A 14171-nucleotide genomic window follows, 5' to 3' on the forward strand; every position below is an offset into this window, starting at 1 on the left:
ACATCCTCAATATTCCAGTGGTTACTAACATTGAAGTTTCCCTGAAGGAAGACGAGAAAATGGTCACCACGGTATAGGCTAAATATGGAGTTAAAGTCATGGGATAAACACGTTCTCCAAAGCGTGACTGTTGTTTATCATGTTTATCGACACTCTCGTTAGTTAATTTTCAAATTTGTAAAAGACACTCGCTAAAGCTCGTGTCTTTTCAAAATTTGAAATTAACTAACTCGAGTTTGATAAACATAATAAACGATAGTCACGCTACAAAACATCCTCAATATTCCAGTGGTTATTATCATTGATGTTATATCATCCCCTTGGCAATATCATACTGAAGACAGTTTAGGAAAAAAATGACCAATACCAGGCCTCCAGAGACTTCTGTTGAAGATTTCAGTGACAGCGTGTCCAACCTCAAACTCACACAGTCAACCACAGTGTACCGTTATTCGATTATTTTGATGTGCATCAAAGGACCAAACAACCTTCATCTGTTGTCGGAAACAGAGCCTTATTGCTATGATTTCCATGGGTAGATATGACGATATTGATAGTAACCACTGGAATATCGAGGATGAATACAAACATGTCCTCTTATCATGTTGTTTCGGTAAATTTTCACATTTATTTTCCTTCGATATCTCCGTTTGCACTGCATTAGCATCATAACAAGAGGCAATTGTCATACATCAAACATTCATAACTATAAAAACTGTTTTATATATAGGTGAAACATGAGATATTCTACGCAAGGCTTGTGAACTCGATGGTATGAATTCCGTATTCTTTCATCCTAAAGTATTTTTCTCTCATATCTCAGTCTTGATGTTGCTATTTACCTATCGCACAGGTAGACACTCCTCCGTTTTGGAAAACTCGGCTATTTATACTTTACTTGGTTAGGAAAGGATGACTGAAAATCAATTTTCTACATATACAAATTAGAACCTATTTCAAAAAGGAATCCCATATTTAGTGTTCTTTACGTGTTATCGAGCTTAACGTCATCGTATTTAATTGTGACGTCATAATCGAATCGAAATATGCAGGTAAAACTGTCTTAAATCGCTAAATTAATAAAAAAAAACTTCAGTTGAGCAAAATTATTCTTTCAAGATATTAATATTAGGAATGTAAAAGGACGTATCGTTTTTAAAACGAATATTTGTTTAATAGATTATACACTTTAACACTAGACGGACATGATGACACTCGTCTTCGTTTGTATGTCCATGCAGAAATAATGGCTACTGCTTTTTGTTACAAACACATCGAGAACAAATACCTTGCTCGATTTTTTTATGTTTCTTTTTTATATTTCACTTAACATTTAACAAACTATAATTTACCTAAGATCACCGAATAATAAACATCTAAGTACAAACCTTCATCATGGCCAACTGATGTTTTCCTTTATAATCTGTTATCTTCAAACTAAAATTTTTGGCCATCGACAGTCGACACCTAATAACAATGGGTTGGTACCACATCACCATCGTCCTACTATTCCTTACCTGCTACAATGTAGTAGTGGAGGGGACGAGTAACGGACAGCGGACAGACACGGACGTTTCTGGTGGAGTGGACGATATTAGGTAAAATAAGTGGGAGTGAGAATAATTTTTATGTAGAAGGTAATTTTCGCAATTTCGCGCCGGGTCATGGCCTTGGCAACGAATAGATGATTCGTGAAATAACATATGACAATTGTGAATGCCCTTTTTCTTTTTCTCCCTCCTTTAAATTTTCACTCCAAAATTACCCGATTATACGGTTAAGTTACAGGCTGATAGCCGTGTAAGATCACTGTAGTGTGTCAAGGATACAATTATAAAATTCATTTTAATCTTTATAGTACCTCATTTGGTTATTTTATTTTGTTTTCAATGACCACGGGGTAATCTAAGCCAGTTGAGTTTCGTATACATAAACGCAACATAACAATGGAAGCCCTGCTATTGACCTGACATAGATATATAACGCCCACGTGATGTACTTGTTTATTTCGGACAATGATATGTGCGTTTATCACAATATGAACATTAATTCAGAGTTGGTACCAATCTTTCAAGAGTTGTACATGCAATATATATTCATAAGTACAAATATGAGAACTCTTGGTTGGTGTTTTAATTAACTGCGAAGAGATAGGATTCCATGAAAAAGCATGCTGAATAGCTTAATTTGTAAGTTTATATTTGATGAACTTCATGCAGACACCGGAATAGCTAGCGCTTCATTTTCAATTTCTCAATTTTCAAGTTGCCACTCACAACGAGAACTACCAACTAAAACATATTAAAGCAGATTCATATTTTATGAAGAATACTATAATGTTTTAAATGATTTGGTCTAAAAGAAATGAACATGTCATTGTCAAGAAAGGATCACCCATCTCTTATGTTCTCATGGCTGCCACCTGTGTTTGGTAAGTTTACAAAGCAGAACTGACACATTGACAAGATTTCATAACCTACTTTTTAGTCAAGCTTTCCATTTTGAAAACGGCGAACTAGCTTCAACATGAAGATATCGTGGTATTTTTTGTGAAATTATGTGCAAATGTGAATCCTTGGTATAACCTTAGGAATCATTTAATTCGAAGATGTTAGCGTTATAAAATCGCACACTGATGTATCACTTTGTGTGACACCAAGGGAGGTTTCCGAGCTGAGACGGTTAGTGTCGTCTCTGTTAAAGCGTAAGGAGCGTCAGGAAACCAGACTACGACAGCTACAGAGGACGGTCAGTGGTCACGTGGAGGACTTAAGACGGAAGGATGTCCGAATTGGTCTTTTGGAGCGAGAACTTTACCTCAAGGAAGCCTCCAATGCAACGATTGGGCACGTATCCAAACACCAGTCCAATGTTTCTACCATTGCTGCCAATACTTCTCCTCAACAGGACCTTGATAATTCCGACACACCTAAACAGGTACCAGGAGGACACTCAGACGGTTCTGTGCCTATGAAATCAAGTAAGTAACATATTTGTCTCTGTAGTTTTAATTATAGCACATCGTACAATAAAAACAATTTTTTTCTTGCCACCGATCATTGAAATTTGAATTCAACAAAAGGATATCAACAACTGTCATCCATTGTACATCAGAATAGAATTGTATCGTCAGTGATTCGTCAGTGATACTAAGTGGACAAAAATGTTGGAAGGCGATTCGGTCTGACATTGGAAATGTATCAAGTGGGTTAATCATATGCCAATAACGATCTAAATGTGATAATGATTAAGGAATTAAAAACTTTACGATGAAACTTACGTTCAATTTTATATATTGATTTACATTATTAAGGAATATTTTCGCCATCCAAAAGTATTTTCATTGACCTATCTTGAAAAAGTGTAAATACAATGTCCACACAAATTGATTGTCAATTGATATGGTAACTAGGCCAACAATTGTAATTTTAAATGCTCTTTTTCTCAATACGCTTTAATTTTTCAGTCAGAGTGTCACCTGTGCAGCCTAGTACGTTCAGTGTAGCTTTGAGTAAGAATCTAGATTAACATCCCGGTTTGTTCATGGTGTTTGACCAAGTCCTCCTAGATACTGACGGTGGCTATAACACAGGGGATGGAGTTTACGTATTTACCTGGGTTAACACAGATGCGTCTCTAGACGAAATAACAATAGAACTTGCTGTGAATGGTTCACCGCGTGTCAACACTAGCAATGGTTCATGGGATAGTTCCACCGGACTAGTTTTAGCTCAAGTCAGCATGGGTGACCACGTGTCTATTCGGTCGATAGGGGGCGGTACACTGCGAAGCGTTCTCCGTCATTCCACTTCAATGTTCTCTGGATGGTGGTTAACATAAAGGTTTTAGAGAAGGCATGTTATATTCTTAAACCAATGTGAATTCATCTTTCCTTAAGTTTGATCTGTAATAAAACATTGATAACAATTAAATGATCTTAATCTTTTTCTTCTTTGTTGTTGTAATAAAGCCTGTTTTCATCACATGACAAAAGGTGTCTTTCACCTACCATTTCAATGGCTTACGATACTCAAGATCTAGTGATTTTTTTTATTATAATAAAAAGGAAATTACCGATTACATACCGTATATATATATATCTTCTTTTCGACAATTATTGATACCTTCCTTTTTTCTTAAAACTCATGGATGGTTTGGAATATGGTGGAGTTCTAGAAACACCACTGACCAGTACCTGGCATTTTGTTCACACGGCTCTTGTTCTCGCTTGAGGGTGGGCGACGTATAGGGGTCTAGTACCTATAGTAAAATGTTCTCTTCAACAAATAAATTGATACAATGAGAGAATCAACATTATATCAATAAGGTAAAACATTGTTACAGAACTGAGATTGTTAGTGTCTTCTCTGTTAGAGCGTCAGGAGCGTCAGGAAACCAGACTACGACAGCTAGAGAGAATGGTCAGTGGTCACGTGGAGGACGTAAGACGGAAGGGTGTCCGGATTGGTCTTTTGGAGCGGGAACTTCACGACCTGAAGGAAGCCTCCAATTCAAGCATCGGACACGTGACCAAACACCAGTCTAATGTTGCTACAATTAACGTCGATTCTTCTACCCAAGAAGACTACGGGAAGATCGCCACACCTAGACGGATACGGGGATGACACTCAGACGGTTCTGTGTCTATGAAAATCAAGTAAGTAACATCGATCTGAATATGATAATGATTAAAGAATTAAAAACTTTGCGATAAAACCAATGTTTTATTGAACATATTCATTTTCATTATTAATTAATAATTTCCCCATTCAAAAGTATTTAATGTACTCAAAAATGAATTGTCAATTAAAATAGTATTTACAATTGTAATTTGAAATGTTCTTTTTTCTTAATACGCTTTGATATTTAGTCAGTGTCACCTGTAAAGCCTATGCGTTCAGCGTAGCTTTGAGTAGGAATCTAGATTTGTATTTGACCAAGTTTTTTGTGGACGCCGACAGAAGCTATAACGCAGGGGATGGAGTTTACCATGTCCTCGTTAGTGGGGTTTACGTACATTTTATTTACCTGGGTTACCAGATCCATCTCTAGACGCAATAACAATAGAATTTATTGCGAATGGTTCACCGCGTGTCGCAACTGTAACGACACTATCAATGTTTCATGGGATAGTTCCAGTGGACTTGTTTTGGCTCAAGTCAGTATGGGAGACCACGTATCTCTTCGGTCGGTAGCTAAAGGGAGCGGTACGGTGCGAAGCGTTGCCCAACATTCCACTTCAATGTTCTCTGGATGTTACAGATGAGGCAAGATATATTCTTAAACTAAACCAATGTCAATTCATATTTACTAACAAGTTCGCTAGCCAAGGGTATTCAGTCCGATACTCTACCTGCAACCCTTGGCGTATGTCGTGTCAAAATTTAAGTTCCCGCTTTCAAATTCTGATTGGATGCGGCTAGGTATTTGTGACCAATGAAAATAAAGTTTTTATATGTCAACAAAACTGAACCGAAGTGAAAGTAATGAATTACATTTGTAAATTGAAGCGTACTATGACTGTCAACAACAGCTCCTAGCGGAATCATATCTACTATTTAGCCAATTATTAAATGTTTTAGGCTAGCTAAATTAAGTACATGAATAATTTACTCTTCAAACAGATTGGGAGACTTAATAGTGCGTGGTTTCTATTTCTCAAAGTTAAACAAAGTTTTGCAAAGATAAACTGCGATCTCCTGACAAAATCGGACTCTGAAGCATTAAATACAAAAACCGGTGTCCGAACTGACAAACGAATGCCTCACAAACATGTTTATCTTTAGTATTTTGAATCTGTCGCAAACAGTATGTGCATCTCAAGGGCGCTGCAACTTTTCAATGACACGAACTTTTCCATTGGTTGCTTATTACGAAAATGGAAGGGGGGCAACAGCAGTGATCCAACAGGTGGCGCTGTGCGCTAACTTCAATTTTGACGTGACATCTGCCAAGGGTTCAGTATCGTAGATTAATGTACTCTTGGCTAGCGATGTTTGATATATAATTAAAACATTGATAACAATTGAATAATCATAGTTTTTATGCTTATGTGTTCGTTTCTAAATAAATTCAAGAGCTTACGATACTCTAGATCTAGTTATTTGGTAACTATGTTCTTAAAACTTGTTCTAGAAACACATGTAGCAGCTGTCAAAGAAATCACAATAAAAAAAGAGCAATTACAGGATAGGTCAGCATATGTATTTGTTCAAGTTCAAATCTTCTTGTGCTCTCTTGCCCTTATTATACATGGCCAGCTGATATTTCTCATGTTAATCTGTTATCACCAAGCTAAAAACGCTGACCAACGACAGTCGACACCTATTAACAATGGGTTGGTACCACATCAACATCGTCCTACTATTCCTTACCTGCTACAATGTAGAAGTGCAGGGGACGAGTAACGGACAGCGGACAGACACGGACGTTTCTGGTGGAGTGGACGATATTAGGTAAAGTTACTGGGTATTGTGAATTTTGTTGATTGCTGACAATCATTTAAGTAATATAGCACGTTAACAACCCTACAATATATAAACCTTACTCTAGAAAACCCTCTAGAAAACCGATGATGTAATAAATCAGACCATATTTATCATATTTGGTTGCATTGGGTTGTGCTTGCTTTCCATTTTTTATTTGTAATAGTAAAAGTCATACGACATTCTATCGCTATTAAGTGATTTCGACAAACAATGATATATTCTCTTACTACAACATTTACAGTTACTGAAAATTGTTGTTATTCGTTAGAAAATTGTTGGAATATTAGACAGTATATTAAAGAAATAATGTGTACAAATGTTAGAAACAACAGACATTACAGATATTATAATGCGCTCTTGATGTTTAATAAACTTGTATAAGATAGGCTATATTACGGTGGCTGATTTATGCCATTTCGTCTTTTCGTCTTTTCGCCCCGAAAAGACGAAAATTAAATATCTTAATTCTCGTCTTTTCGTCTTTTCGCCCCGAAAAGACGAAAATTAACAAATTTAAATTTCGTCTTTTCGCGGCGGGCGAAAAGACGAAAAGACGAAAAGTCAAACACGAAAAGACGAAAGTGAAGCACGCTAATTAGCGCCTTTAATTTTCGTCTTTTCGCCTTCAAAAATCTCGTCTTTTCGTCTTTTCGTCTTTTCGCCCCGAAAAGACGAAAATTAACAAACCTTAAATTTCGTCTTTTCGTCTTTTCGCCCCGAAAAGACGAAAATTAACAAACCTTAATTTTCGTCTTTTCGTCTTTTCGCCTTTTCGCCCCGAAAAAATACAAATTACAGATATACTTTGTCATCTATCATATACGACGGAGATTATAATGTAATTTCTAATGTACAATTATGATGAAGACCATGTCATGTATGTAGTCAAAATGTCTTTTCAAATAATACACAGTACATTGTACCTACTGATTGACTGTTATAATTAACTGTATTTGAGCAATTTCTTGGTACAAGTCCTTCCTTTAAACTCAAAGTCTTCACGAGTTGTCTTTCATAAATTATTTTGTTAACAAGTTTATCCGTGGTTCAAACGCTTTCAAATAATACCCGCCGACAACTTTTTTTTTTCAAGTTGTGTAGGGGAGGCAACTCCTGTAAGTGCTATGTTTAGCATCTTAAGTTCATTATGGTCCTTACATATACACGGCAATGTTTTGATAAGCGTAATTGCTAAAGAGGGCGATTAGAACACAAAAAATAAGATATTAATGAATTTTAAAAAAATGTATCAATCACGCTAAAGGATTTGCGGAAATGAATCTGTTAGTGGCACGTGGCATATGCCACGTGTGAGAAATCTACGTAACTGCTGTAAACAAACATGTTGACTTCTGTTTTAAAACTTCTAATCTTAGTTATTGATGAAGATACTTGTAATACTATCAATTTAATAAATCGATTGTTATCATAAACTACTTTGATGCTTCTATATTGAACAATTAAGTCAATATTAAGATAAAAAGATTTCAAAATGACTTCCACACCAGACCGGAAGGCGAAAAGACGAAAAGACGAAAATTAAGGTTTGTTAATTTTCGTCTTTTCGGGGCGAAAAGACGAAAAGACGAAATTTAAGGTTTGTTAAATTTCGTCTTTTCGGGGCGAAAAGACGAAAAGACGAAAAGACGAAAATTAAGGTTTGTTAATTTTCGTCTTTTCGCCCCGAAAAGACGAAAAGACGAAATTTAAGGTTTGTTAATTTTCGTCTTTTCGGGGCGAAAAGACGAAAAGACGAAATTTAAGGTTTGTTAATTTTCGTCTTTTCGGGGCGAAAAGACGAAAAGACGAAAATTAAGGTTTGTTAATTTTCGTCTTTTCGGAGCGAAAAGACGAAAAGACGAAATTTAAGGTTTGTTAAATTTCGTCTTTTCGCCCCGAAAAGACGAAAAGACGAAAATTAAGGTTTGTTAATTTTCGTCTTTTCGCCCCGAAAAGACGAAAAGACGAAATTTAAGGTTTGTTAATTTTCGTCTTTTCGGGGCGAAAAGACGAAAAGACGAAATTTAAGGTTTGTTAATTTTCGTCTTTTCGGGGCGAAAAGACGAAAAGACGAAAATTAAGGTTAGTTAAATTTCGTCTTTTCGGGGCGAAAAGACGAAAAGACGAAAAGACGAGAATTTTGAAGGCGAAAAGACGAGAATCAAAGTCGCTAATTAGCGAGTATCACTTTCGTCTTTTCGTGTTTGACTTTAAAGTTGTTAAATTTCGTCTTTTCGGGGCGAAAAGACGAAAAGACGAAAATTAAGGTTTCTTAATTCTCGTCTTTTCGCCCCGAAAAGACGAAAAGACGAAAAGACGAAATGGCACAAATCAGCCACCGTACTATATAGTTATTTGTGTCTGTCCAATACTTGAAGTGCTTATGGAGTTTATGGGGTAATAAATGTAACTAGCAAAACTCTGACGCTTCATGTTCAAGTTACCATCTCATAAATATAAACTGCTGCAATTCACATTGGAGAACAATTTTACAGAATGCCTTAAATAATTCCTTTCTTACGACATAGGCCTATTTTCATTTCAAAATATTTTAATGTCAACAAACATAAATATTATATTTATTCATACCGGAAGGTAGTTTATATATTAACAATATTGGATTGGAAAACAGCTAGGCCTATACATGTACTAGTGTTTTCTTTCTTTTATGACATATAAGCTTATCATTTCGAATCAAACATATTTTGTTGTCATACATGTATATAAGGATCAGGTATCCCAGGTGACTACATGCCTTCTCCACAACACACTATGATACAATATCAATGACAGTCATATCAATTTTAAATAGGTTCAGGTAGAGAGAAAAATAAATACAGATAGAATGATCGATGTACAAATGAACAGATAAGAGAAAATGACAAATATGATAATGCTACACTTGACCTAAAATCAAGTCAGTTTGAACAATATGAAAACTTCTCTCTTTTACACAAGTTATAAGGCCGATGTCAAACGTCAATCAAAAACTGCCATATCGTGATTGAACCACTACCAAACAAAATGTGGTGTTTTAAATACGTTGTGGGAATATAGAATACATTAAAACAAAACATCATTATAACTAAGAACGGTATAGTTCAACAACTATATCCCGCTGTCGCCAAATGTGACATCATACTTATTATTTCGTCATAGTAAGCATTTGACAGTCACGCCAATGTGCATATAATAACTTCATAAAGAAATGAAATTTTGAAATTTTGATTGTGAATGTTTAACAAAAGACAAACTCACTAAATCACTTTGTATTACATCATCTGCAAACAAGAATATGGTGAAATTCACGACATTGTGTTTTGATATACTAGTTATATAAAATTAGACATTGATTTTTTTTTATTTGCCGGACACCAAGAGAGGGAACAGAGCTGAGACTGTTAGTGTCGTCTCTGTTAGAGCGTCAGGAGCGTCAGGAAACCAGACTACGACAGCTAGAGAGGACGGTCAGTGGTCACGTGGAGGACTTAAGACGGAAGGATGTCCGAATTGGTCTTTTGGAGCGAGAACTTCACGACCTGAAGGAAGCCTCCAATCCAACCATCGGACACGTGACCAAACACCTGTCCAATGTTTCTACCACTAACGTCAATCCTTATCCTCAAGAGTACTCCGGTAATCCAGACACACCTAAACAGGTACCAGCAGGACACCCAGACGGTTCTGTGCCAACGAAATCAAGTAAATACAATTATTGGGTTTTTTTCGCAGTTTGGAATATCACAACTTCTTCGCCTTAGACCTTTACTCAAATCCATTGTTTGTCTTTACTTTTAAACAACAAATATCCATTACAATTGTTGTGTCCTTTCAGATTTAATTAAAATGGTACATTGCATCAATCGCCAGTAATGTGAAAATAATAAAGAAATACAATTAAAGAATTAAAGAATTTGGTTCGAAATATATTCGATTATAATTATATAATCGATTATTCGTGGTTCGATATAATGGTTCGATTATACAATACCAGAATACTGTACATACATTGCTGGAATACCAGAATACTGTACATACATTGCTGGAATACGTATGGTTATAATATTTATCAATTCTGGCCAAGTGAAGCAAAAATACGTATTGGACATATCAGCTTCTTTCGACTAAAAGGTGAAAATTAAAAGGATAATATCAAGACAGTGGGTTTCTGAAATCCATAATGCTATATATCTGACGTATTAATTACCATGATTGAGAAAAATATTATTGTAATTGACTGGTTCCGATTCAAAATAAAAACACCAATATTTTATAAAGCTACGGATTTACCCCCGGGTACATAGGTCACGTTACCGACATATCATATGAATAATTAATTGCTCATTTAACTGATTCCACCAGGTGTTGTCGGAAAAATCTTGACCAATCAAAGTGTATATTTTAACACGTGTATATTTTGCCTGACTTTAACATACCAGTGTGTAATAACAGGGGGTCGAACGAGTCATGGAATGCGAAGGTAGCGTAGAAAGCTCCGCTTCGACTGTCAACCGTGATTGGGAAATCACTCATGTCTCTTCTATGCTTCATGCAACGCTGTTGTAGATATTGCGTTACGGTGACAAAATGATTACAGTTTCTAAATAAGCAAGATATTATTTCTGTCCTCGTTTAAATAAAAAATATATTGAAGAAAACCACGCGATTTTCACGCAAAAACAGCACCTTAACATGGAACAGAACTTTGTTTGGTTGAATGTGAAATTGTAGTTCATTAGTACAGCCATGTGATAGACAGAACCCTGTAAAATAACATATCAAACAATATTTAAACTGTTTCCACTGTGAGAAATTGCTGATTTTACAGTACCGATCATTTTATTTTTGACAGTCGAAGCGGAGCTATGCTATATAAGATATCTTATATAGTTTATAAGATATCTCATAATGATATAAGATATCTTATATATAATAGACATAAGATATCTCACATATATATATATAAGATATCTTATATAATTCGATTAAATATGGGATAGACCTTGCTCCTTCATTAATTGTTAAATTGGCTTGCCATATTTCTGCCTGGAAGCGATCGAAGACGCCTTACCATTTATGCTGATTTTTTTCAGTCAGACTGGCACCTGTGGACCCCAGTGGGCCGAATGCGTTCAGTGCATCTTTGACTACGAGTTTAAATTTGCATCCCGGTTTGATTATGGTGTTTGACCATGTTCTCCTGGACACCGACAGTAGCTATAACACAGGGGACGGAGTTTACCAAGTCCCCGTTAGTGGAGTTTATGTATTTACATGGATAAGTACAGGCGAAACGGAGGACTTTATATTTTTAGAACTTATCGTGAATGGTTCACCACGTGCCGCAACCACCAGTGACACCTATATGGGTGGTTCATGGGATAGCGCAACCGGTCTGGTGTTGGTTCACGTCAGTGCTGGAGACCACGTGTCTATCCGGTCGGCGGCCAGTGGGAGAGTGCGTAGTGTACCACATCAAACCACTCCGATGTTCTCAGGCTGGCGTATAGCATAGAAGTTACAGATGAGGAGGACAAACAAAGGCTGATCTATCCTTCCGGGTCCTATTGTCTGATGATCATATGTTAGTTTTAATAATAATTAAATCATGACAGCGTTTTCCTCTTGTCTGCTGTGTATTGTACCACTTCGCAACTCATATATCACTTTATCAAAGTTACGAACGAATAGATTAATGGTAATTAATCCTCCATTATTAGTACTTTTTGATAATTGTACACTTATATTGATTGAACACCTGATTCCATTGTCACAGAAAGAATTAATAATTTTGTTGCAGCTTTTTCCTCAACTCATAAAATAGCTTTAACCCATAACTATCGCTGAATCGCTGAATCGCTGTGGTCGGATCGCTGTAAGCTAGTTCTAGCTTGTGAAGATCCATCGTGGTCATTTAATTACTGGTTACAGTTTCAACTGTCACTTCACTTCCGGTTGCGCATAGCATTAAAAACACAAACTGTACAGTCTATTTACACAAGTACTGGTAGCATTTATATATTTTGACTTGCATGGTTCCATGCCAAACGTAATTTAATTGTCAATCTCCTCAATCTTAAGAACATATTCACAGTTCTCATTCACTATAAAATTTTGTAGTTTGAGACGGCTTTCAGTCGCCCCTGTAGTTCATATATACAACATTACACATAGTTCGTGCTTGGTTTAAATAATGTAACTATGCCTGTTGTTATGACCCAGAATAACAGAAATGAGAAACCAGCAGCTAAATTCAAAACACAATTTAATTATATATACAATATTATACAGAGATGGTTTACAATATCTAAAGTAATTGGTGGTGGTACAAGAGTAGTACGATGATTTAAAGTGTTACTTATCTGTATGCGAATGTCCTGGTATAATCCTTGATCCTTCCAGGTTTCAAATTAACAATAATCACAAATCCACAAGGAAATTGAATGTCCACCGATGATTTGTAAAGTTCCAGGCAATATGAATAAATCCACACAAAGTGTTGTAATAATCCACAGATAAAGTCACAATAGCTCTCCCAATATAATCTTATATGGCGCTGTACAATTCTTGATATGTCTTATTACAGGTCTCATTACAGTTCTGATTAGCCTTGGGCAGCTGGAGTATATTGGAGAACCTTCTACTTCTAGAAATATCTAACTAAAAGCAGTAAACAAATAAACACACAGAACTTTCTGGCAATAGATCATTCTAGATCTCTACTTATAATCAACATGTTTACAAACATATTTGTTTATACGATGATAATATTCTAGAAAGTTCTATAACCTAAATTAATTATGTGAACTTTATAGGATGTATTGATATTAAAGCTATAGGAGTTATCTCCCTTATCTCATAACTACATGTATTTAGTGTCATACATAACACTGTTTCACGATGGAAAAACCATGTGATAAATTCCATAGCAGTTGTTTATCATTTATGTGTACACACTCCAGTTATGGGATAATCACGTTCCCCAAAGCGTGACTGTTGCTCATCATGTTTATCGAAACCCTCGTTAGTTAATTTTCAAATGTGAAAGACACTCGCTTTTTGAAATTTGAAAATTAACTAACTCGAGTTTGATAAACATAATAAACGATAGTCACGTGTTGGGGAACCTCTATATATTTTACTTATCACACAATCTCTGTCTTATTAACAACTAAACTCTCGTCCGCACGCTACAAAACATCCTCAATATTCCAGTGGTTATTATCATTGACGTTATATCATCCCCTTGGCAATATCATACTGAAGGCAGTTTAGGAAAAAAAAAAAGACCAATACCAGGCCTCCAGAGACTTCTGTTGAAGATTTCAGTGACAGCGTGTCCAACCTCAAACCCACACAGTCAACCACAGTGTACCGTTATTCGATTATTTTGATGTGCATCAAAGGACCAAACAACCTTCATCTGTTGTCGGAAACAGAGCCTTATTGCTATGATTTCCATGGGTAAATATGACGATACTGATAGTAACCACTGGAATATCGAGGATGAATACAAACATGTCCTCTTATCATGTTGTTTCGGTAAATTTTCACATTTAATTTCCTTCGATATTTCCGTTTGCACTGCACTAGCATCATAACAAGAGGCAATTATCATACATCAAACATTCATAACTATAAAGACTGTTTTATATATAGGTGAAACATGAGATATTCTACGCA

At 35.9% G+C, this 14171-nt stretch overlaps 1 protein-coding gene and 1 pseudogene across 1 annotated transcript; both read left to right on the forward strand.

The window, feature by feature from the left end:
* Positions 1 to 2370: 2370 nt before the first annotated feature.
* Positions 2371 to 4352, forward strand: LOC138332300 (uncharacterized; annotated as a pseudogene).
* Positions 4353 to 6057: 1705 nt separating this feature from the next.
* On the forward strand, positions 6058 to 12108 carry LOC138332899 (inner ear-specific collagen-like). Its single transcript, XM_069280921.1, has 3 exons — positions 6058 to 6455; positions 9868 to 10190; positions 11582 to 12108. The coding sequence occupies exons 1-3, from the start codon at positions 6334 to 6336 to the stop codon at positions 12001 to 12003; spliced, it is 867 nt and encodes a 288-aa protein (XP_069137022.1). The 5' UTR covers positions 6058 to 6333; the 3' UTR covers positions 12004 to 12108.
* The last annotated feature ends 2063 nt before the right edge of the window (positions 12109 to 14171 follow it).

The sequence above is a fragment of the Argopecten irradians genome, chromosome 1, assembly GCF_041381155.1.
Source record: "Argopecten irradians isolate NY chromosome 1, Ai_NY, whole genome shotgun sequence".
In the NCBI taxonomy this organism is placed as follows: Eukaryota; Metazoa; Mollusca; class Bivalvia; order Pectinida; family Pectinidae; genus Argopecten; species Argopecten irradians.

Bases quoted from the DNA above. Each gene is read 5' to 3' on its own strand.
- LOC138332899 (XM_069280921.1), top strand. From the start codon at position 6,334: ATGGGTTGGTACCACATCAACATCGTCCTACTATTCCTTACCTGCTAC. The intron at 6,456-9,867 runs GTAAAGTTACTG...CCGGACACCAAG, and splicing joins GGTGGAGTGGACGATATTAG to AGAGGGAACAGAGCTGAGAC. The intron at 10,191-11,581 runs GTAAATACAATT...GATTTTTTTCAG, and splicing joins TTCTGTGCCAACGAAATCAA to TCAGACTGGCACCTGTGGAC.